General features: G+C 40.6%; 1 protein-coding gene across 3 annotated transcripts in view; it reads left to right on the top strand.

Annotated features, from left to right (window-relative positions):
• Positions 1-216: 216 nt before the first annotated feature.
• The window catches only part of RSPO2 (R-spondin 2), a 160,349-nt gene continuing 135,625 nt past the window's right edge, over positions 217-24,940 (top strand). For 2 of the 3 annotated variants that reach the window (XM_060035236.1, XM_060035235.1), the window contains exon 1: positions 217-310. In XM_060035236.1, the coding sequence (XP_059891219.1) occupies positions 217-310 (94 nt within the window). Of the gene's footprint in view, positions 315-21,106; positions 21,124-24,940 lie in introns of all 3 variants that reach the window. The other variant, XM_060035234.1, reaches the window with a different exon arrangement.

Here is a 24,940-nt window from a genome sequence, read left to right as displayed (position 1 = left end):
CCTCCCTGGGCCTCTCTCCACCCGGCTTCTCCTCCTCGTCTCTCAGGTTCAAGGCGGAAAGATGCTGGTTGCGCCGAACTGACCAGTGCAGGCCCCTGGGCTAGTGGCGACTCCCCCTCGGCGTCTTCCTCAACAGCGCGGACGGCGCCGGCTCCTCGGATGAGCCCTCCAGTTCCCCGACTTTGAGAGGCGTCTCTCCCCCGCCCGACCGCCCAGATGCAGTTTCGTCTCTTCTCCTTTGCCCTCATCATCCTGAACTGTATGGATTACAGCCACTGCCAAGGCAATCGATGGAGACGCAGTAAGAGAGGTGGGTTCTACCCTGCCGGAGGCGCGTGGGGTCGGGGGCGCGGGTGGCGGCGCTCGCTCAGGGGCTCAGGTGGGCAGGACCGTGCCCTCCACCCCCCGCCATTGCGCGCCACCGCTCCCCGCTTTCCGGTCTCCAGAGCTCTGCCGAACGCTGTCTTTTCCGTGCTCAGAAGGCGCGGCGAGCCGGAGCGAGACGCGCGGCGAGCCGGGCGTCCTGCGGGAGTTCAGGGCTGAGCGGTGCGGTCCGTACCCACGTTGACTGCCGAGCTTCTACTTCTGAACTCTTCTCTCTTTCGGTCTCTCTCTCTCTGTTTTTAAGCCTGGCATCCTTTTTTCTTGTTCTTTTTGTCTTTTTCTCTTTTTAGCCCTCTCAACCATCTTCCTTGCAGCTCATCTTTCTCTACATTCACCACCCACGTGCGCCCCAAGTCCTGACCCCAGATAGCTTTGGACACGGCCTACTACTCGGCGTGTGTGTGTGTGTGTTGGGGTGTGTGTGTATGTCTGTGTCTGCGCGCGCGTGTGGGATCGAGAGCTGGGGAGGGTTACCAAGTGGATGTGGAGGACCTGCATTTTTAGGAAAAGAGCAACATTGATTTCTTTTTCTGGACTCTAAGACTAGGTGGGATGACGTACTGAACTTAGCGCATTGAGCGGCAACTCGTGCGCAGGTTTTTTGGGGGGGACGCTTGCTTGCAGGGTGATGTTTTGGAGACAGGCCCGACTTTGCCCTCTCTCTTTACTCCCCTCAAAAGCAGCTACTTCTGAGAGAAGTGCCGGCGCTCAGTGAAACTCACTTGGCGGCTTTTTGACCTCCTTCCTCTCCATCACCTGTGTGCACTGCGGGGAGGCGAGTGGAAGCCTTCAGAAAGGTTTCAGAAAGCTAGATTTCCTGATGATTTACTGCGCCTGTATTTCTGTCTCCGAGTTCTGCTGCGGCTGCAGCTAGTCCAACTGCCTTTTAGGGGAAGGGCTGCTAAACACTGTTAAGTCCCCTGAAGGATTTAAACGCAAACCTCAACACCCCCGCTCCCAGCACGCACAGCCCCACCTTGCAATACCGCCTCACGGAAGGTGCACAGCAGCCCCTTAGAGTTTATCCGTCTTGGTCGTGCAGTTTGGACTTTTGCGCAGTTTGAATTTGTCTTGAGGTTAACAGATTTTGATTTTTCTGGGATATGAACGTCTCGCTCGACTTGTGATGCGGTTTATTTACAACTCGTTTCATGGAATCTCCAGTCCTGCATCCAGATTTTGGAGAGAGGTTTCTGCGCCCTAATTTTTCAAAGCTTTTTGGGACGTCGTTAAGCTGTTCTCACCTACCCGCAGGGCTGAAGGTTGGCCGGCCAGAGGGCAGAACTCAGGATAACTTGGTGGTGTGCGATTTCCGCCGCCTCTGCTCTCCAATTGACACTATGGAGCTGTGGTTTATGAGAAGGATACCCCTTTCTCTCGCCTTCATTTCTCTTACTCTCCTTGTCTTTCATTTCTGACATTTGGAAAATGCTTATTTTCAGAAGTTTTTCTGAATAAATGTACTAGGGAGGAATTTCTTCCCAGAGGCCATGAAAGTTTGATACTGATACCAGTCTTGCCAAAGTCCCTTTCCATCTCCTTCACCTCCCCTCTGCCTCCTTTCTCCACTCCGGTATTTTCTTTCCAGGTATCACTTGGTAGAATTGGCAATTTTTGATTACACTGGTCTAAGTGGTCAAAGTGTAGGGAGAGGCTTCCCTACACCCCTCACCCCCTGCCCCCAAGTAGACACTGCAGCCTATTGGGTGGAAAAGACTAAAGTGCTTTAAAATGTTCAGAATACAAAATATCTAAAATCCTTTGCCAAATTCTTGTTTATTAGATGACTTGCTAATTCAGCGATGTCTTTCTGATCCACATTGCCTGCCCCATTGTGGTTGAATTGGGAAGAATCAAGCATGTTGCTTTAGTAGAACTTAATGCAGAGATGCTCTTTGGTGGAACATGACATTACAGCACTCCTGCGGCCAGAAGCGATACTGCATGCTTTCCTTTCCAGTGCCATCTCCAAAGTCCTGCCTATACCTCCTCCTATATCTGATGCAAAACCTATTTGTTTCAAAGGTGCTTTAGCAAAATCTCATGGCAGTTACCACCACATCCCCAAGTGCTGACATTTAGAAACCCAGTTCTAAAGTGTGCAGTAGTGACTTTTGCCAGACAAACCTTTCAATTTAATAAAATTCAAATGCTTTCAAGTACATGTAAACTGGTAAGGTTGCAAAGAAAAAATTCTATCAAAATGTGTGTGTTTTCCTTAACAGATGTCCCTTCCCAAATCTCAAGCTTCTGGCTAAAATAACTGCAACCCTTAAAAGTGACCACACTATCTGTACCAACAAAGGGCGTACTGTGTTTTTAATTAAAAGTGGAACTACTTAAAGTGCTGGCTAGACAGTGTAGGGTGATAGTAGCTTTTCTGCTTTGCAAGGAAGCTTAAGGATTGCATTGTGAGAGTATTGAAATGAATAGAGATCTAACTCAGGTTGTGTGAATTGTCCCTCTTCACAGGCTTAAGCTGGTTTTAATTGATCTCATGTCCACTGATTGATCCTACACCAATTGTTGCGCATACCAAACAATTGGCCTTCCCAAAGGAGATTGATTTAAATTAGTTCCTTGGCGAATGCTTGACTACTAGCCAAATCATGTCAGCAGTGACAGTTGACATGCTAGAGCCTATTGTGGTACCAACATTTCCCCCTTTCCCTTTGTTTTGGGTAGTGGCAGTTAAGTATTACTTTCTAGGAAGAAAAGTGATTAGTACATTAAAAAAAGGTGTTGTGGCTTAGAAGATCAGTTATTTTCTTGGCTTTGTGCTGTGATGTCGGCAGCAGTGATACCAGGATTGGTTAGGCTAATGCCCGGGATCTGATTCTTTTTCTTTTTTTCATATTCCATCTGCAAATAATCAAACCTTCACTGTGGAGCATTCTCAGAACTCCTTTGGCATTATGTTTAGTCTGCTCTATGATCTCAGATGCTCTATAATATCATTTTCTTAATGAAATAAAATTCTTGGCAGAGATCAGATAATTTAGTCAGTTAAAATCAATTGCATCCAGTCTGGAATAGAGAGCAAATATATCCTTTAACTTTATGCTTTATTTCAAAATATGGCCAGAGGATTAGAGACTAGAATGTCAGATAAAACTGTGTATGGGAGAGACTATCATAAACAACACTAGCCATCTACTAGTCTTTTTGTCTGCTTATTTAGAAAACAAAATCATACAGTAAAAGTGCATTTGATAATCACTACTGGGGCCTGGCAGCAATACATTTGAAAGTAAGGCACAAACACAATAGTGAGAATGAATATCTTGTAGATGGGAGACACATGCCAACGTTTTGAAACGCTGATTGACAACTCATGTGGTGTCTATGTGGTAACTCATTGGCCCCTCACCCTCCAGTCCCCTTCAAAAACATAGTCGTTATTAGCTACTGTTAACCCCTGTGGCCTGTATCTGTCTTGGGACCTCTTATGGTTTATTTGTATGGTAAACTGGGTTATCCGATTTGTCTTATTTTTTGGAACGGTTGTAAGCCACATTTCAGGCCGCATTACTGAAAGGTAGATAGACAAATCATAACTTTATTATGGTCTTCTGGGATTTTTTGAGCTTAGTATGTAGTGATTTCATTTTATATCTCCTTCATTCTATTGATATGCCCAGTCACAGATTTACCAGGGATTTATGAAAACTTCTTGATGAAATTCTTTAAAAGCAGCAAGGCTCCCAGACATGTAATTGTGTTTCTGGTGGTCTGATGGTAGGGGGCGTGGTATGACAAGTGTTTCCCGCCATAGCCTTTTCCCTCCTGAAGCCTCAGCTTCTCTCTCCATAACCGCTCATTTTCCTACGATTAGATTTGGCTTCTTCCATGAATCTGAAGTGTTTATCACAAATAGTGTGGTATGTTACTGGCAACTTCGGTTGTTTAAACAAAACAAAACAAAACACTACATTTCCTCTTAAACCTTATAAGGCTGAATTAATTAGTGTTTTAAAAAATCAAATGAGTAGATGTGGAGATATTTACAAGTTTTACAAGTACTTTTAATGATAGCTTATTTCTCACAGTATTCTTTCAAAATACAAAATGGCACATGGAACATATTAACCTACGCTTAAAAGCTTCGGAATACATTTGTAGGCCTGCTTTTTTAAGTTTAGAGTGTTTCAGAAAAGCTCATGTGATGTTTTAACTTTGCAGCATAAATATGTTCTTTCTTTTCTTTTGTTCTCTTGTTAATGGGCTTTTCTTCCAGCATAATTCTGAGTTTTTCTGGCCAGTACCTTACCAGTGCGCAGAGGTTAGAAAGTTGCCATTTCCCCAACCAACGTCTTATTCCTCTCTTGAAATTTGGAAGTGATTCAGAATAGGTGACATTTCCTCAGGCCTCCACTTATCCTGGCTTTCGTTATCTGTTTATAAAACTAGCTTGGGTCAAATCCAATGTTTACAGAAATCACAAGTTGGAGACGACACTTCTAATTTCTTTTTTTTTTTTAAATGGATTTTATTTATTTATTTATTTATTGGCTGCGTTGGGTCTTCTGTTGCTGTGCGCCGGCTTTTTCTATTTGCTGCGAGCGGGGGCTACTCTTGGTTGTGGTACGCGGCTTCTCATTGCTGTGGTTTCTTTTGTTGCAGAGCACGGGGTCTAGGCGCGCGGCTTCAGTAGTTGTGGCACACGGGCTTAGTTGCTCCGTGGCATGTGGGATCTTCCCGGACAGGGATCGAACCCATGTCTCCTGCATTGGCAGGAGGATTTTTAACCACTGGGCCACCAGGGAAGCCCCGACGCTTCTAATTTCTTAATGCAAAACTACGTCTTGATTTATTCAGAGACTAACTGGACAGTTTATAGATTATCCAGGCTTTTTACTTCTTTTCTTCCAACTGACTGCCTTTTGAACCTTTTTTTTTTTTTTTTCTGGAAATAAGCACTCTTACCCCTCCCAAGTTCAGGAAATAGATGACAGACAAATCATGTGACAGAGTACTTGAGAACCACCCTGCTAAAAGGAGGTGGTAAGCTCTGGGATAAAAATAAAGTTTAAAATGTTCTTTTTCCAAAATGTTGTGATGGTCACTGTTTTTTTTCCCCATTATCTGCCACAATCAAGGATTGACCATTAGATACAGTGTTGCATGTCATATTTATACATTTTCACAATTTTAGCTGGAATAAATATGGAAGGCACTAATGAATACAGTACATAAGTAGTATACGATTATATATGATAGGGAAGGCATATCTACTTACGTGCATATACGTACGTGTATATGTAGGTATGTGGGGTGGGGCATGGTGTAACTATGGAGAATTGGGTTTTTGTAACTAAAAAGGATTTTTACTCGTCTTTCCCATTTTTCATCTTTTTCTCGGGACAACAGAGCAGGACAGGGGTAGGTGGGGGGGCTGAGGACTAGAGGAGGGAATGGGTAAGGATACAGTGTTTTTATTCTTTCCAAGACCCACCCCCCACGTATCCTTCTCTCCTCTAGGACCTTTCTGTAACCAGTCACCCTCTTTTCAAGCCTGCTGCTATCCCGCCATCCTAAAATTCCTAGGACCTTTCTGTAACCAGTCACCCTGTTTTCAAGCCTGCTGCTATCCTGCCATCCTAAAATTCCTAATTTCCTTCTTTCTCACCTTACTTTCCAATCTTTTTCTTGACTTCAACCCTTCTCTTGTCTTGCCTAATAATCCGCTTTCATTCACTCACTTGTCAGTCTGTCACCATCTGGCTTCTACCTCCACCATTTCATCGAAAGGGTTTTCTTAATGGTCATCCATTCTCACTACTCACCTCAGTGCCAACCCTGCCAACGTTACAGCCCTCCCGTCTCTGAGATTATCACTCCTTTCCAAAGAAAGTCTCTTCCTCTGGTCAGTGACACTGCACTCTAGTTTCACCTCCCATATTCTGCACATTTTTCTTCTTTGGTCCCCTCATTCGGAGTAGGTGTCGGCTCCTATTTCTTTACCTTTATTCTTTCCCTTGGGGAATTTTATCCATCCCTTTATCCTCAACTGCCTTTTCCATGTAAAGTCCTTCAGTTCTATCCCCCTGTTTTTTGAACTCCAGATTATGTTACTCTCTGATTTCCCAGCTACTGCCATATGGATAAATATTTCATGCACCCTCATATATGGATAGGTGTTCCATTCCATGCACATTCAGTCTTGACAACTCAATTCCTCTTCTATGTGTGGAATTACTCTTCCTCTCCCAAATGTGTTCCTGTACCTGTGTTCCTTTTTTCTGTTCAGGGGTTTCTGTGTGTCAAGGCTGGAAGCCTAGCTGTAGCCTTTGACTTTCCTATTGTCTCTTTTGTTGGTTTGTTCAGTCTTAGCGGGTATCAGAAATGTTGTTTACATCTACCCCATACTCTCCATTCCCAGAGGTATTTCCTAGCTCAGGTCCTCACTGACTCATTTCCCATCATCCACTTCTTCCTCACTCCATCCTTTACAATGCTGCCACATTGAATTTTTCTCAATGTGATCCACAGATCTGATCATGTTACTTCTTTGCTAATAAACCTCAAACCTCCCAGGTCTCCATATTGACTGCAGAATAAATTCCAGCTTCTTTCACTTTACATTCAAGGGTACTCTACCATCTGACCACAGCCTGTTTCCAACCTTCCACCACCACGAAAGCACTGTATGCTTAAGCTACACCATATGAGTTCATTTCCAAGCATACCGTTATGTTTTCATGTTTTTGGGTTGTCGAGCCTGTGGTGGTGCCCAGCTAAATAAAAGGTCACCGTTTCTGTGAAGCCTTCCTGGAATTTTCCCTAAAAGCTTTCTTAGCTTTTCATGCTACTCCTAAAGGACTCTCATTTCCCCCTTTATTTTGGCTACTTTGCCACATGTGTCATCTTTACTATATTTTAAGCTCCTCTAGGGCAGAACTTTGGCATATTCATCTTAATACTCCCCAAACCAGGCCAACTAGAGTGCTTCCTCCACAAGCTGTGGCTGAACAAAAAGTCAGTGATGATGAGATTTTGTTGTTTGCCCTTAAAATAATGCTAATGACTTAATGAGAAATGTTTTTCTTTTCAATTCGAAGCTCTTTGGGCATAGTTGAATGAATAATTAGGATAATAGGTATAATTTGATTATTTACTATTCTTTTTTAGAGTTTAAAGATGAGCAACACTGATGTATAAAAGCATCCCAGTCTAGCCTTATTCTGAAGTCTCTGATAATCTTCAGAATTTCAGAGTACACTAGTGCTTGTGTGTGTATTCATATACCTGTTTATTATTTGAATGATAGAGTATCCCAAATGGTGGGTGAGTTTGGACAGGGGAGGGGGGAAACTCTGTGGGAGTCACCCATATCTAAAAAATACTTCTAAACGAAGGGCCAATAAAGGATTTTCATCCCCAAACACTTTGTCTGTATGAATAATTATTTAGAGAAAAAAGAAAGTAGCATTCATCTTCTTAAAAGGCAGTCATATTAATAACATAAATAAATTAGTGCAGGCAAACATTCAATCTTATATTTATGACTTTAGAATAATAAATATAACAGTGTAGACATACCTGTGAGAGACACAGGTGTGTGTGTGTGTATGTGTATGTGTGTATTTTAGAACAAGTTCTTCTGTAGGTGTGAGTAGACTACATAGTTTTTTGTACAGTGCCTTCCAGGAGAGCACTGACATTTTGCTACCCTTTGAAGGAGGTGAGACTGGTTTAACTAATAAAGAAGGTGAGCTGCTTACTGAAATGTATAATTTAAAAAAACTAATTTTTAAGTGGAAGAAAGCTTAGAACTAGAATCCAACCCTCCCGAATTCACTGGCTTTTCCTGTACACAGTACACCCTGAACATCAGTGTTCGTTTTAAAAGAAGAAATCACCTTTGAGCCCATTCAAAAAGTTCTTTGGACCCAGAGTTTTACTGAGCCTCAGAACTTCCTACAACTCATAATTACGCCACTAAAGTAACTGGTATTAAGGAACCGAAGGCTGAGTGGGTGGAGTAACTGCGGTGTAAGAGCATAAGTGTGATCTGGTAAAAACTTGCATACTTGTGTTGCTAAATTTTTTATCAATGTTCTTGCATATGAATTATGGGAACTTCTTTTATTTCTGGTACTCCCATAGCCAGAACAAATATCTGTGTGTCTGTGGGTGTGTGCTTGTGTATCAATATGTTTGTTTGTAGGTGTGTATGTATGAATTTTGTACATACACTTATGTGTTATGTATCACATAAGTGTTATGCATCATAACACCATCATATGATCAGCATAGCCAATCAAGGTTAGAGAAAAGCTAGTAAATATTATTATTTTTACTCTTAAAATGTAGAGAAACTAATTGTAGGTAGCTCTCCACCTTATCTTGTCATTTGGGGAAAACCTTTACAATTTAATTAAAACCATTTGATTTTCATCACCTGCTGAAGGATATTAAGAGCACTTATAAAACAGCTGGTTCTGCACGTTTCTTTTGAGCAAGACTTCTTAACTTGGGGTCCAGAGATGGGGCCAGGGTTTCTGTGAGACTCCTGAAATTAGATGCAAAACGTTTTCTGTTTCTTTTTAGCATGTAAAGAGAGGATCTAGAGCTTTCACTGAGATCTTAAAGTGGCCATGGTTCATCTTTCCTTCAACAGGTTAAGAAGCATTGGTTAAAGAAATAGGAGGTAGACCTTGTTAAGGAGCATGATGCCAACTGGCTGCTTCAAATTGACATAAACTTTTAGGAAACAAGTGTGTATTTTCCATATGTGGGTTTCCAGCCTTTTGCCGTGTGTATAATCCACAATGTGAGGACACATTGGAAACACTATCTCAAGACTTATTTCAGTAAATAATTACTTGGCTAATAATACCTTTCTCAAAGGCAATAGTTGTTACATTCCATTTCCCTAAAAAGTTTATAAAAGTACAAAATAAACACAGAATAAGGGGTTCTGTTAAAGCTTCTCATATAGTCTAATTTTTATCTCATTAATAAAACAGTAATATAAAGTTTTAGAAATCAGTGTTGCAATTTTCCAGCTGATGATGTGCAGTGCTGGCATTGATAGGATTTGTATGTTTCACACTGCCAGTTCACAGACTGGTCAGAACCAGGCTTAGCACTCTTCAATTCTGGCCACGTAGGCTTCTACAAGATCCTTGCTGCTGGGTCAGCACACTTAAAATTTTTCTACCGTGATGGCCTTCCTCTCTCACCTACCACTGGATTCAGCAATCCAACCAGCCACTTAGCAGTTAAAACACACAGAGCGATAGAGGGCGCACTTTGCATTCTTTTCCTCGTGCTTTGTTCTCTGAAATTTTGTAGGTTTTTGTGCTTGCCTTGCCCTGCCCTGCCCTGCCCTGCCCTGCCCTGCCGGGTAGGTTCAGGTGGGAAACCTGTTCTACTCTTTCCAGTAAGATTGAGGCTGTGAACAATTTGACCTCCTCATGGAGAGACAGGGAAAAGGAAAAAGTAAAGAGAGCTTTCAGTTTTACTGAGAATTTCTGGTTTTGGTCCCTAGTCTCCTTTTGACAAGACCTTCTCGCCAAAAGGCAGACTTAACCAAACTCACAGTTTTAATATCTGTGAGGCAGATATGAAAGCTAGAGATTGTGTTCACCGGGAGGTGGATTCCAGCTTCTGTAGCCACTTCGGAAAACATTCGTTTTTCTTTTTTTTAAATTAAATTAATTTAAATTAATTAATTAATTTTTTCTTTTTTTTTTAAAGAATATTTTCCGTAAAGTGCATGCCTAAAAATTTAAGCAATTGGTAAAATTCGGAGTTGACCAAACGACTCCAAGTTAGTACTTCCCAATTGTTTGCCAAATTCTTTAATCTTTATGTAGAGACCCATTTCATTCAATGGATCTCTCACATTGCAACCCTTTGAGAATGATAAAAATTGTCTGATCTTATCTTGAAAAATCTCAAGTTTAATTTTTTTTAGGTTCTCTTTCCCCTTCACGTAATAATGTCTGACATAGGATTTAAAAATTCTCTGGCCCTTCATTGTTGATCACCTTACATTCTGTGTTCTAATGCCTCTTTCTTGGCTTTTGGGAACTCCCTGGCAGTCCCTTGGTTAGGGCTTGGCGCTTTCACTGTGTGGGCCCGGGGTTCAATCCCTGGTCGGGGTGGGGAAACTAAGATCCCGCGAGCTGAGCAGCGCTTCCCAAAACAAAAAAAAAGTCTGGCTTTTAATGTTGAAGACAGTTGTGCTATATCTTCATTAACCTTCCTGTGTATCTATGTATTGACAGTAGACCAGGTTTCAAGTTGAGTCATAGCTGGGTTAATATTCCCATGATCGAGTGACGTGTCCTGTGCCCATCACACCCTTCCCCTCTGCCACTCCCCTACACCCCATAGCCCTTTAGAGTGACTGTGGTATTCATTATTCTCAGGTGTTCCACTGCTATAACTGGTCTTTGAGGACTCTGCACTGAATGATCCCAGTGGCATGGGAAGAATTGTACCTGGGGCTCCCAGGTCACCATCCTTAAATATAAATTAAAGCAGTCCTAGTCTGTGACTTGTCCTCTGGGTAGTTCTTGTAGGTGGAAGAATATCTTGTTAAAATTCTAATTTTTGACACTCGCTTCTTGATGATGTTTTAGAGGATCCCTTCTTTGGAAGTGTGTGTATGTATGTGTGTTTAAGGGTCAGGTTTACAGGATATTTTGAGGGACTCCTGGGTATTAGTTCTGAACTCTAAGTCAATATGAAGACATGACAGAGAATAGCTGTAGGTGGAGTGAATAGAAAGAGCAAACATTAAACTTTTCTGTTGACACAAGGATCTGGGTATCTGTCTGATGCTTAGGGAGAAATCAGGGCTGTCTTACCCAAAGCGTTCCTTCTACTGGTGAAATATACCTCGTGGTTACTATCCTTCCATCAACTTAGTATTATAGAGAAACTTTGTTAGGGATAGGAGACTAATTTGAAAAACCAAATGTTGTTTGATAGTGGACAGCAGTGGTTCCCAGAAGTGTGATTAGTGGGTTGAGGTTAGTTTGTTGTGGAGCTTCGGACAGCCGTTCACACCACTCCTGGGGGTCAATAAGTCATGTCCTGGCTGATGTGATTCTTGACTGAATCTGTCAAGTATGAAAGATTTCTTTGTCCCTCTCCCTTTGAATAATACTATCCTGAAAAATGATCTAGAGCTTGGCAATTGTCTCTTGAAAATTGATGGTCCAAAGTTATGAATTTTGTGCACTTTAATTGTTCTCTTGTGTAGAAGTAAAAATAATTAGTTCTTTGCAGCTGCTGTGGGTGATCTCAACATGATTTTGACTTGAAAGCGACTCAAAATGAGTAATAACTGTTCTAAAGGCTTTGGCAAGCTTCAAGTAGTCATCTTTTTTGTTGAATTCTGGGAGAGAGTTTTGAAGAAATGGGAGAGTCTGGACCTAGAGAGAGGAAGAAAGCAGGATCACTCCTTTCCAAAACTTGAGGCCTGTCACATGGAAAAAGGGTGTAATTCGTTCTTCCCTTGGGATTAAGGCAAAATGAAGGAGGCTCATAGGGAGGAAGATTATGGCTTATATTTAAGAAACTATCCACTCATGTAAAAGACCCTTTCTTGATGCCCCGAGTCATTGGAAACTGCCCTTTTCCAGCAGCAGAGGGTATCTCTTAAGAGTGTTGTAAAGCCAGTGGCTATATTGAGTGTAGAGAAACCTTGAAGGGCCACTCACACCATAAGAGCCATGATGAGCACATCTGCAATGTATCTGGCATCTAATATTTAAATAGAAATTCTTGTTGACAATTATTCAACTCAAATTATAAGACCCAAATAATGTCCTTCCTAAATAGAGAACACTAAACAAAATCACTTCTTTAGATTCTTCATCACATGCCTCTGTCATCATTCTAAACTTCAGTAATAAATAGTATTATATATATTGAAGTCTAATCTGAATTCCTAAAACAGAAAAGATGTATCTCTCAAGTCTTACAGGACCAGGATGTCAATTTCGAGAATGTTTCGTTATAAGAAGGTCAGATTTCAATGCAACTATAACCAGCATGGGTTATGCCATACAAATACTTTGCTTTCTTTAGTGGGGTTACTAGACTGGAAGATAAAGGAGCATTGGACAAAAATTCATTAATAATAATACTTTGCACTTATGAAAGCATAATAGGGTTAAAAATTCTTTTGGAACAGGTAGAGAAATGGACATATATCATCTTCTGTTACTTACTTGAATTACATTTGACAGAGTGGTGAGTAATGGATTGATGTGCACTTTGCAGGAAGCCTCTGGCATAGTAAAGGACCCCTCTTCAGCCTAGTTTGGAACAATATTTTCTTAATGATTAGGTTGAAAACAGATGGGCATGCCATCCACACTAGTGCATAATATGAAGTAGAAGAGGACACTTAAAAGGTCGGTTGACGTTACAAAAAGATCTCGATGGCTGGGAATGGCAGGATGAATTTGTGAATGAAATCTTTTTCTTTTTAAACATCTGTATTGGAGTATAATTGCTTTACAATGGTGTGTTAGTTTCTGCTGTATAACAAAGTGAATCAGCTATACATATACATATATCCCCATATCCCCCCCTCTTGCGTCTCCCTCCCACCCTCCCAATCCCATCCCTCTAGGTGGTCACAAAGCACCGAGATGATCTCCCTGTGTTATGCAGCTGCTTCCCACTAGCCAGAAAAAAATGCAGAGTTTAGATCTTAAGATCTAGGACCCAACTATGGATGAATAGGATGTTGGAGGCAAGGGGTTACCACTGATTTTTGTGGTGACAATGTGATATAGTTGCAAAAAGAAGTTGGCTACATTAAGAGAAATATTTACCTAGATTAAAGAATGAGGCAGATGAAGGTCCTCAGCCCACACCAGTGGTTTGTTCTAGATGTCATTACTTTCAGAAGTGCATTTGCAGCACACATAATACTGTATTGATTTCCTAGGACTGTTGTAGCAAAGTACCACAAACTGGATGGCTTAAAAGAATAGAAATTAATTTTCTCACAGTTCTGGAGGCCAGAAGTCCAAAATTAAGGTGTCAGCAGGTCTATACTCCCCCTGAGACTATAGAGGAGGATACTTTTTTGCTGCTTCCAGCTTCTGGGGACCCCAGATGTTCCTTACTTTGTGACAGCCTAACTCCTGTCATCCCTCTGTGATGGTCTCTCATCTCTTCTTATAAGAACACCGCTTATATTGGATTAAGGACCACACCAGTGACCCCATGTTAACTTCATTTCAGCTACAAAGACACTATTTCAAAATAAACGCACATTCACAGGTACTGAGGATTAGACTTCAGTGTATATTTTGGGGGGCACAGTTCAACCCATATGTCCTAAACTGTGGCAGACCTGTAGGTTCTTTAAATCCTCATTTTCACAACTCTGTGTAATAAGTATCTTATTAATGATACCATAAAAATAATAGTATTAAAAGAAAAAGTAATGGCAATAGAAGTATAATAACTAGTGGAGCACTGTACAAGCCGCTCAGATTGTGAACTGCACATAAAGCATGATATTAATGACAACCCCTGGAAGTATGCACCCAGTGGCCCTGTGGGGAAGAATGCTTTAGCCATGGTTTAGAAGTGTGTAGGTTTTGGAATCGGACTCTCAAATTCCTTCCTGCCCATGAAGTTCCACGAAATTGCACGAATCCAAAGAATCGCCTGAGTGTGCTGATTACATTTTTAAATAAATCCATGAATCAAATTGACTTCTTCAGCTAAAGCTGAAAATTCTGTTTAACTGGCTTCCTTCTGAAGTTTACAGAACTCCAAGAGCTGTTAGCATCCTTTATGAAGTAATGTTAGTGAAGTAATTACTCAGATATCAACATGGTCTACTGTACAGTTGCTTCTGGTGTTAGAGGTATCTTAAATTAGTTCCCTCTGATATTGAGTAGTAGCTAATATTGGCACTGCCAGGGAGCTGGATCTGTTCATACTTGTGTGCTATATATAAAGGGCTGGTAAGAACATACTTTTAAATGTTCTCAGATTTTAAATGTGATAAATTTCAAACATACACAAAAGCAGAGAGGGTAGCATAAGACTGCCTATCACCCAGATCAAACAAATGTTGAGATTTCATCACACTCGTTTCATCTATTCCTTATATTCTTCTTAAGTTTTTATTGTTACGTGTTATAAAGCAAATCTCAGATGATACATCATTTTACCTTATCTATTTCTTACAAATACGGACATTTTCTTACCAAACCACGGTGCCATTAACATACCTAACAAAATTGCTTATTCCTTGGTAACACCTCATAATCAGTATGTCATCAAACTTCATCAGTTGCCTCAACAATATCTTTATACAGCTGATACGTATGAATCAGCATTGATGTAACACCCACTCATTGTACTTGGTTGGTATGTCCCTCAAGTTCCTTTGATTCTAGAGCAGTACTTCCTTCCCACCCAGTTTTCCATGCCACTGACTTATTGAAAAGATCAGGTCAGTTTTCTACAGACTATCTGACATTCTGGATTTTTCCTTTTGCTCCCTTGTGGGGGTCGTTTGACTTCCTCTATCCTCCATGTTTTTGTAAACTGGAAGCTCTCCTTGAAGGCTTGATTACATTCAGGTTCAACTCTTTTGGCTAGAACGCTTCACAGGTGTTGCTGTGCACTTCATGTTACAACACATCAGGAAGCACACAATATCCCATTTTCTTAGTGATGCTAAGGTTAACCAGTGGGTTCATGTGGTTACAGCCTGATTCCTCCATTTTGAGGTTCCCATTAACCTTTCATGTAATGGTTTCTTCCACTGATGATGTTTGAATCATCAGTGTCTTTAGGGTTATAAAATAGTTTTTTTCTATTTTTATTCCTTGCACAATTATTAGCTGAAATTCTTCAATAAAAAAACTGTTCCTTTTCAACCATAGATATTTTGTTAACTATGAAGCAGTTCTTAGAGAGCAGGCAATACACTTAATTCTTCCTCTTTAATTGCAGAGTAATTTTCAGAGTAATGAGTTGATGCATGTTTGGCTGGCCAGTGGGTCAACTTTGATTTGTGTCAAGCCATGGGCTGTCAGATGGAGGAGGTGAAGTCTTCCAGCAGTTTCTGCTTACTGAAACATTAGTGGTAGCATGACATTAAAAAACTCTTTTTTTGGCTTATGCTAACAGGAACGAAATGCAAACGTTCTGAAAACCTGAATTCTATTAGACATCTTCTGATAATGTTTTCTGTTAACAGCTTTCAGAGAAGCTACTGAGTGAACATACAGTAGCTTCAGCCTAGTGTAATCTGACACTCATTGGGTAGAAAAACAGTACTTTGTGCTACTTAAACACTCTCTGGAAGGCTTAGAGAGGGGAGGAAGGAAAATATTTGAGGAGATCAACTGGATGTTGTAGAATAAAAGTAGCGTCACCTGAGAAGGATTAAAGTTTCCTCAAAGCTTGACCTGAATGGCAGCCTGCCGCCTTGAATGTGTACCCCACACTCGTCAATGGCTCGGTTTTAGCTGTGTGGTCTTTAACTTGAAGGCATATGAAGAAAGGGTCTAGAGGTTATGTCTTCAGTGCAAAAGTGGCAGTAAAAGTTGTAAAAAAAAAAAAAAAATCCTCCTACTTATTCTGCAGGTAGTTCTTGCTAATTACAGAAATCTTTCCTTTATCCATTTAAAACCCTAGCTCATTGCTACTAATTAAGTTGCCATTGATATTTGTTTCACCTGTTGAAAGATATCTATAGCATCTACATTTAATAATTTTATTATTTAATGAAGTTGAAAGTTTAATTCACACAAATGTCTGTTGGGAGAAGTAGATAAGAGCATGCTAGAAGTTTCGAATAGAAACACGTTTAGTACATGGCTCATGAAAACAAACCTGTTGCTAGAGAAATACGACCCGGTAGGTGTGTGCTCTTCTTAGAAGTAAAGTGCCTTTGCAGTGTTTTGTTTTCTTTTTAACATCTTTATTGGGGTATAATTGCTTTACAGTGGTGTGTTAGTTTCTGCTTTATAACAAAGTGAATCAGTTATACATAAACATATGTTTCCATATCTCTTCCCTCTTGTGTCTCCCTCCCTCCCACCCTCCCTTTGCAGTGTTTTTAAGAGCAGAAAGTATTGTGAGCTGAAGAAATTGGTTATCTTGCAAGTCAGGGAAAGAGAACTGGCAAGGCACCTAGCTGCTTCTACTAATGATTCTTGAGAATGACGTTTCCTTCCTTCAACCTGTACATTTTTAAGTGAGAAAACAAATGAGCTATATCCACTAATTAGGGCCAGTCGTTCATGTCCCATTTTTTCACTTAGTTTTGAAATGTCTTTTGGTAATAAACCCTCATCTTGCTGAGATGTTTAGGTGTTTTGTCTTGGAAGTAAGTGGTAAAGACTTTGCACTGTGTTCATATAAGTCATTGGTTTAAAAACCACTAACTGCAGAATTTTTTATGGATATAATTCCAACATTTATTTATTGTTGAAAATTTGGAAAATAGAGAACAAAACAATGAAGAAAACAAAACTACCAATAATCTTCCCACTCAGCAGTAACCACTGTTAACATTTTGGTTTTTATCCTTCTAGATATTTCCACCCCTTGTACATAAATATAAGATTTTAAAACTTAATACATCATAAAGCACATATTCGTACCTATTTTAATGATATGTCTGCTTCATAAGTCATTGTTTACCATGACATTTTAAAATCCATTTCCTTATCATTGGGCAGATAAACATCTCAATATTAAGTTTTCAGTATTATTAATAATGCTGCTATGAACCTCCTTGTACTGTACATCTTTTTCCACATCTCTTTTCCTTAGGAATCATTCACAGAACTAGATGTGATAATTCATATACTTTAACCATTACATTTATTGAGCACTTACTATGTGCCAATCATAGTTCTTTGTGCTACATATTATTTAATTCTCAAATGACCTTGTGAGGTAGGCTGTATTTTTCTTCCCATTTTATAAAGGAATAACCTGAGGCACAGGAGGGTAAGTAATTTGCCCAAAGTCACAGAACTACCAAGAACTAGTAAGTGGTAAAGCTGGAATTTCAGTCTAGGCGTTTTGACTCAGCCATGCTCTTAGCCACCAAGATGGAGAGGTGAGGCTTTTGATCTTATTGCCGGTTGTTCTCCAGAATATGGTACTGATTCTTATTCTGTAGGTGGGAGATGGTGTGCATATGGCCTTGAGCCTTTGATACTATATTTTAAAAAACATCTTGTTGGATTATTCCTGTTGAGAATAGAAAGAAGGATCTCCCTTACCCTCAAGAAGCTCACTATTTAAATAGAAAAAAACATTCTCTTTCATTCCCCCCTGGCTTCATATAACATTAATATTCACTTAGTTGCATAAATCTTTATCCCTTTTTTCCCTCATCAATACCTATGATTTCTATACCTCTCTCCAGTATATTTTAAATCCTTCTTCTTCTGCATCTATTGCCATTTTGTAGACCAGGTTATCACCAGCTCCCTCCCAAACCACACTGGTATCCTTCCATCTGATCTCCCTGCAATCCCTTCTCCAAAGGGCAGTCAGAGCAATTGCTTCTAAAACAAAATCTGGAGCATTTGATTCCGCCACATAAATGCTTTAGTTGGAGTTTCCAACCCAAACTCCTTACTCAGCCTGAAAGGCTATGTGTGACCTGGGCACTTTTTATTTCTCCAGCCCTCCTTTTGTTATCTCAGTTCTACTGGCCTCTTCCTGTTTCTCAAACACTCTAAACTTTCCTGTTTCAGGACCTGTGCCTCTGCTGCTTACTCTGGCTAGAAAGCTCCTTTCCAGATAACTGTATCTAAAGCAATGCATATCTCTAGCTCTCCATTTTCTGCAGTTAAAGTATCAGGGCCAGGATAGGGTGAGGCAAGAGGGGCACCTATGGCACAAATCTAAGGCGTGTACTTGCCCAAGCCTGAGAGAGAGCGACTCCCTGCATTTCCACTGTCGGAGCCTTGCTCCCCTCACCCTAGCTCCAGCCCTATTATATCAACTATTTATTTCTTAAACACTGTAGAATTTTCTTGTCCCTTTGGTAGCAAACACTGCATATTCATCAAAACCCATTTCTTTTGCCTCTTGGGTGTGGCCATGGGCCTGAGTTTGTCATGGAAAATGTATAGAAGGGATGTTCTTACTGCTTCTAGACCTGTCCCCACAAACCTCCTGTGGAGGGTCTCTCTTTCTTCTTGAGTTGGCCAACTTGGTGCAGAGGATCTAACCCCCCCTTCTCGGAGCCCCCAGGGGACATCAGGACCACCAGGTGAATGGAGCTTCGGTCCCTGAATGACTCCGTGGAAATCTCCCTACTGCACATCTGCACCTGACCCTGTGTCAGCAAGAAGCAAAACTCCTTTTGTGTTAAAGCCACTGAAACTCTGCCATTTACAACAATGTGGATGAATCTGGAGAGCATTATGCTAAGTGAAATAAGCCAGGCTGCCAGAGAAAAATACTGCATGGCATCACTTATATGTGGACTCTTAAAAACAAACAAACAAACAAACAAAAAACCACGTCAAACTCATAGAAACAGAGTAGAAAAGTGGTTGCCAGTGGCTGTAGGGAGAAATTGGTAAAAGGGTTCAAACTTTCAGTTATAAGATAAATAAGGTCTAAGGGTCTAACATGTAATGTGACTATAGTTGATAACACTGTACTCTCTCATTGAGATTTGCTAGAGCTTAAATGTTCTCACCAAAAAAAAAAAAAGTAAATGTGAGGAGGGAGGGATGTGTTAATTAACTCGATGGGGGGAATCCTTTCACAATGTGTACACATATCAAATCATCATATTGTATACTTTAAATATATTACAGATTTGTCAATTATACCTCAATGAAGCTGGAAAAAAACCCAGAAAAACAAAAACAGGCTAGCATTTCTTGCCTTAACTGATGCGGGCTCTCTTATCCACACCAGAGATTTTGCAACATAAGCTCCAAAAGCATGGTGACTTTGTTCACATTGTATCTCTAGTGCCCAGTACAGTGCTTAGACTGTGGGTATCAAAGAAAAAAAACTTTTAACAAATAAATGCAGAACATCAATAGCAGTATACAGGAAATTCAAGACAGAATGCTAAAAGGAGGATACAGATGAGAAACGTCTTCTGGGTTCAGAGGGGAAGCAGTAGATGATGCTCTAGGAAAAGATTTCATGAAAATGGAGACTTAACTCTTTCTTTTTTTTTTTGCGGTACGCGGGCCTCTCACTGTCGTGGCCTCTCCCGTTGCGGAGCACAGGCTCCGGACGCGTAGGCTCAGCGGCCATGGCTCACGGGCCCAGCCGCTCCGCGGCGTGTGGGATCCTCCCAGACTGGGGCACGAACCCGTGTCCCCTGCATTGGCAGGCGGACTCTCAACCACTGTGCCACCAGGGAAGCCCGAGACTTAACTCTTAAACATAAGATTCACACTGTAAAGTGGTCCTTATATTTCTTAGTCGCAGATGTTTTGGAAACATATCAAAGGTACAGCACAGTGATTTCACACGAAATGTATAGAATTTAATACCAACAGCTTACATATTAGGCTATATCCAATCATTTTTATAGTTACAGGCCTATAACTGGAAAATATTGAAAATTTCTTGTCTTTATTTCTTACTGATTATGCCCAATATATGTTTGAACTTTTAAGAATTTAATGCAACACAGAAGGAATGTCTGCTTTTATTACTGATACAGTGAAATTCCTTGATGTTCAAAGTTCAGTAGATTATTTTGCTTGCCTAATGATAGAAACGTTAGTTTGGGGATAGGATCTGGTGGCATTCCTTCTAGAAATGTCTATAGGCTCTAAGGAGAGGGCATTGTGTAGCATTGTACTGTTGATGATGGAAGGGTTTTTGGTCAAGATTAAGGATTTTTAGCCCTTTTAAGTAGAGAACCTGTTTTGATTTTCTGGGAAGTCTTGAGATTGTGGGCATGGAGAAGGATGGGTAAGAGTAGGGTGATTGCCGATACTGAAGTTTCCAGGCAGCTGGTGGGAGTGGGGGAAGGAGTTTTCTACCACTTGCTGTGGACACGTTTCCACAAAGAAGCCCACCCTGCAAGCCCCTGAGAACAGGATGATTGATGGCAGCAGGTGGGTCAGGTTTTATGATCTATTAGAAGATTCAGGTATACAGGCTCTGTACCCTAGTTAAGACTAGAATGTTTAAAATCTGAGGGCTTTATTCCTACTTTTATTCTAAAGTCTCTGGCAAGGTTCACACTCTGGATGGAATGGCTGTGAGGGGCTCTTTGCCTGACCTGAATTAGCCCTGACAAGTAACTATTCACTGGCTCTGCCACGAACTCTGTGTGTGTGTGCAAGAATGTGTGTGTGTGAGAGACTGTGTGTGTATGAGTGGGTGTGTGGGAGAGTGTGTGTGTGAGACAGTGTGTGAGGGAGAGTGTGTGAGGGAGAGTGTGTGTGTGAGAGAGTGTGGGACAGTGTGTGGGGAAGAGTGTGTGAGTGTGAGTGAGAGTGTGTGCATGAGAGAGTGCATGAGTGTGTGTATGAGAGTGTGTGAGAGTGTGTGAGAGACAGTGTGTGCATGAGAGTGTGTGAGACTGTGTGTGAGACTGTGGAGAGTGTGTGTGTGTATGAGAGTGTGTGAGAGTGTAAGAGTTTGTGTGTGTGTGAGTGTCTTTGAGAGTGTGTGTGAGAGGGTGTGTGTGTGTGTGAGAAAGTGAGAGAGAGAACTTAAATTCACCTTTGACCAGACATCCTGCCTATTTAGAAACAAGATTTAGACTAAATAGTCCCAAGGGTCCTTCAAACAATGAAATTCATTTTTCTATTCTTCATTTGGTCCAAATATTTGCACCCCAAATTCTTCCATTTCTTAATTACTTTGTAACATTGATCAGGTTATTTCTTCGCATCTCTCTGCCTCAGTTTTGCTATTTGTAAAGAGAAGGTAATGGTAGTTACCTAGCTAATGATATTTTTTTTAACGTCTTTATTGGAGTATAATTGCTTTACAATGTTGTGTTAGTTTCTGCTGTGTAACAAAGTGAATCAGCTATATGTATACATATATCCCCATATCCCTTCCCTCTTGCATCTCCCTCCCACCCTGCCTATCCCACCCCCCTAGTTGGTCACAAAGCACCCAGCTGATCTCCCTGTGCTGTGCAGCTGCTTCCCACTAGCTATCTATTTTACATCTGGTAGTGTATATATGTCCGTGCCACTCTCTTACTTCGTCCCAGTTTACCCTTCCCCCTCCCCGTGTCCTCAAGTCCATTCTCTACGTCTGCGTTCTTATTCCAGTCCTGCCCCTTGGTTCTTTAGAATCTTTTTTTTTTTTAGATTCCATATATATGTGTTGTTCGCTAATGATTTTGTTGTAAGAGTTAAACAGAGGGTCCATGTCAAGCCCTTGGAACAGAGCCTGGCACCAAGCAAGTGTGCAGAGACTGTTTGCTGCTGCTGATTATGTTTCCCCCTTGCTTACTCTGTGTGTCTTTTTGCTCATATTTCCTCCCATCCTACATCTCTAACAAATTCTCCATTCATGGTTTTGAAAAATTCCCTGAAATGGTGTCTTTATAAAATTAATTCTAATGAATATTAGAGGAATACATCCCTGTTGGAAGTTTGTACAAAATCATAGGTAAGTTTGAATTTCTCAAAGGAAGCAGCTTTTTCTTTTAAACTGGCTGCTTTTGGTGAAGAACAGAAAATGTGCATGCTTAGAGATACCAAGCATTGCTAGCTAAAGTGCAAAGGTCACCTTTGAAAAAGTAGTTCAATAAAATACCTAGGAATAAACCTACCTAAGGAGGTAAAAGACCTGTACTCAGGAAACTATAAGACTGATGAAAGAAATAAAAGAAGACACAAACAGATGGAGAGATATACCATGTCCTTGGACTGGAAGAATCAATATTGTGAGAATGACTGTACTACCCAAAGTGATCTACAGATTCAGTGCAATCCATATCAAATTACCAATGGCATTTTTCACAAAACTAGAACGAAAAATCTTAAAATTTGTATGGAGACACAAAAGACCCCGAATAGCCAAAACAATCCTGAGGGGGGGAAAAAAATGGAGCTGGAGGAATCAGACACCCTGACTTCAGACTACAGTACAAAGCTACAGTAATAAAGATAGTATGGTACTGGCACAAAAACAGAAATATAGGTCAATGGAACAGGATAGAAAGCCCAGAGATAAACCCATGCACCTGTGGTCAACTAATCTATGACAAAGGAGGCAAGGATATACAAAGGAGAAAAGACAGTCTCTTCAATAAGTGGTGCTGGGAAAACTGGACAGCCACATGTAAAAGAATGAAATTAGAACACTCCCTAACACCATACACAAAAATAAACTCAAAATGGATTAAAGACCTAAATGTAAGGCCAGACACTATACAACTCTTAGAGGAAAACATAGGAAGAACACTCTTGGACATAAATCACAGCAAGATCTTTTTTGACCCACCTACTACAGTAATGGAAATAAAAACAAAAGTAAACAAATGGGACCTAATGAAACTTAAAAGCTTTTGCACAGCAAAGGAAACCATAAACAAGACCAAAAGACAGCCCTCAGAATGGGAGAAAATATTTGCAAACGAAGCAACTGACAAAGGATTAATCTCCAAAATATACAAGCAGTTCATGCAGCTCAATATCAAAAAAAGCAAACAATTCAATCCAAAAATGGGCAGAAGACCTAAATAGACATTTCTCCAAAGAAGATATACAGATTGCCAACAAACACATGAAAGGATTCTCAACATCACTAATCATTAGAGAAATGCAAATCAAAACTACAATGAGGTATCACCTCACACCAGTCAGAGTGGCCATCAAAAAATCTACAAACAATAAATGCTGGAGAGGGTGTGGAGAAAAGGGTACCCTCTCGCACTGTTGGTGGGAAGGTAAATTGATACAGCCACTATGGAGAACAGTATGGAGTTTCCTTAAAAAAACTACAAATAGAACTACCATGTGACCCAGCCATCCCACTACTGGGCATATACCCTGAGAAAACCATAATTCAAAAAGAGTCATGTACCACAATGTTCACTGCAGCAATATTTATAATAGCCAGGATATGGAAGCAGCCTAAGTGTTCCTCGACAGAAGAATGGATAAAGATGTGGCACATGTATACAATGGAATATTACTCAGCCATAAAAAGAAACGAAATTGAGTTATTTGTAGTGAGGTGGATGGATCTAGAATCTGTCATACAGAGTGAAGTAAGTCAAAAAGAGAAAAACAAATACCATATGCTAACACATATATATGGAATCTAAAAAAAAAACACGGTTCTGAAGAACCTAGGGGCAGGACAGGAATAAAGACACAGATGTAGAGAATGGACTTGACACGGGGAGGGGGAAGGGTAAGCTGGGACAAAGCGAGAGAGTGGCATGGCCATATATACACTACCAAATGTAAAATAGATAGCTAGTGGGAAGCAGCCACATAGCACAGGGAGATAAGCTTGGTGCTTTGTGACCACCTGGCGGGGTGGGATAGGGAGGGAGGGAGATGCAAGAGGGAGGGGATATTGGGATATGTGTATACATATAGCTGATTTATTTTGTTATACTGCAGAAACTAACCCACCATTGTAAAGCAATTATACTCCAATAAAGATGGTAAATAAAAAATGGGTGGAAGACCTAAGTAGACATTTCTCCAAAGAAGACATACAGATGGCCCAGAGGCACATGAAAGGATGCTCAACATCACTAATTATTGGAGAAATGCAAATCAAAACTACAATGAGGTATCACCTCACACCAGTTAGAATAGGCATCATCAGAAAATCTACAAACAATAAATGCTGGAGAGGGTGTGGAGAAAAGGAACCGTCTTGCACTGTTGGTGGGGATGTAAATTGATACAGCCACGATGGAGAACAGCATGGAAGTTCCTTAAAAAACCAGAAGTAGAACTACCATATGACCCAGCAATCCCATGACTGGGCATATACCCTGAGAAAACCATAATTCAAAAAGACACATGCTCTCCAATGTTCATTGCAGCACTATTTACAATATCCAGGTCATGGAAGAAACCTAAATTCCCATCGACAGACATTGGATGGATAAAGAAGATGTGGTACCTATATACAGTGGAATATTACTCAGCCATAAAGAGGGACAAAATTTGGTCATTTGTAAAGATGTGGATGGACCTAGAGACTGTCAAACAGAGTGAAGTAAGTAAGAGAGAAAAACAAATATTGTATATTGACGCATATTTGTGGAATCTAGAAAAATGGTACAGATGAACCAGTTTGCAAGGCAGAAATAGAAACACACGTGTAGAGAACAAACATATGGACACCAAGTGGAGAAAGGGAGCGTGGGATGAATTGGGAGACTAGGATAACATATATACACTAATATGTATAAGATAGATAAATAATGAGAAACTGCTGTGTAGCACAGGGAACTCAACTTCACTGTAGAGTAGAAATGAATACAACATTGTAAAACAACTATACCCCAATAAAAACAGAAAAATAAAAAAGTAAGGAATTCAGAGAAACATGTTAATCTAGAACCCAAAATCAGCATATGTTCTATTTCCTGGCTTTCTATATTATC

This window comes from Delphinus delphis, chromosome 17, assembly GCF_949987515.2.
Source record: "Delphinus delphis chromosome 17, mDelDel1.2, whole genome shotgun sequence".
Classification (NCBI taxonomy): Eukaryota; Metazoa; Chordata; class Mammalia; order Artiodactyla; family Delphinidae; genus Delphinus; species Delphinus delphis.
The sequence above is the reverse complement of the archived record's forward strand: the minus strand, read 5'-3'. Positions and strand labels throughout refer to the sequence as shown.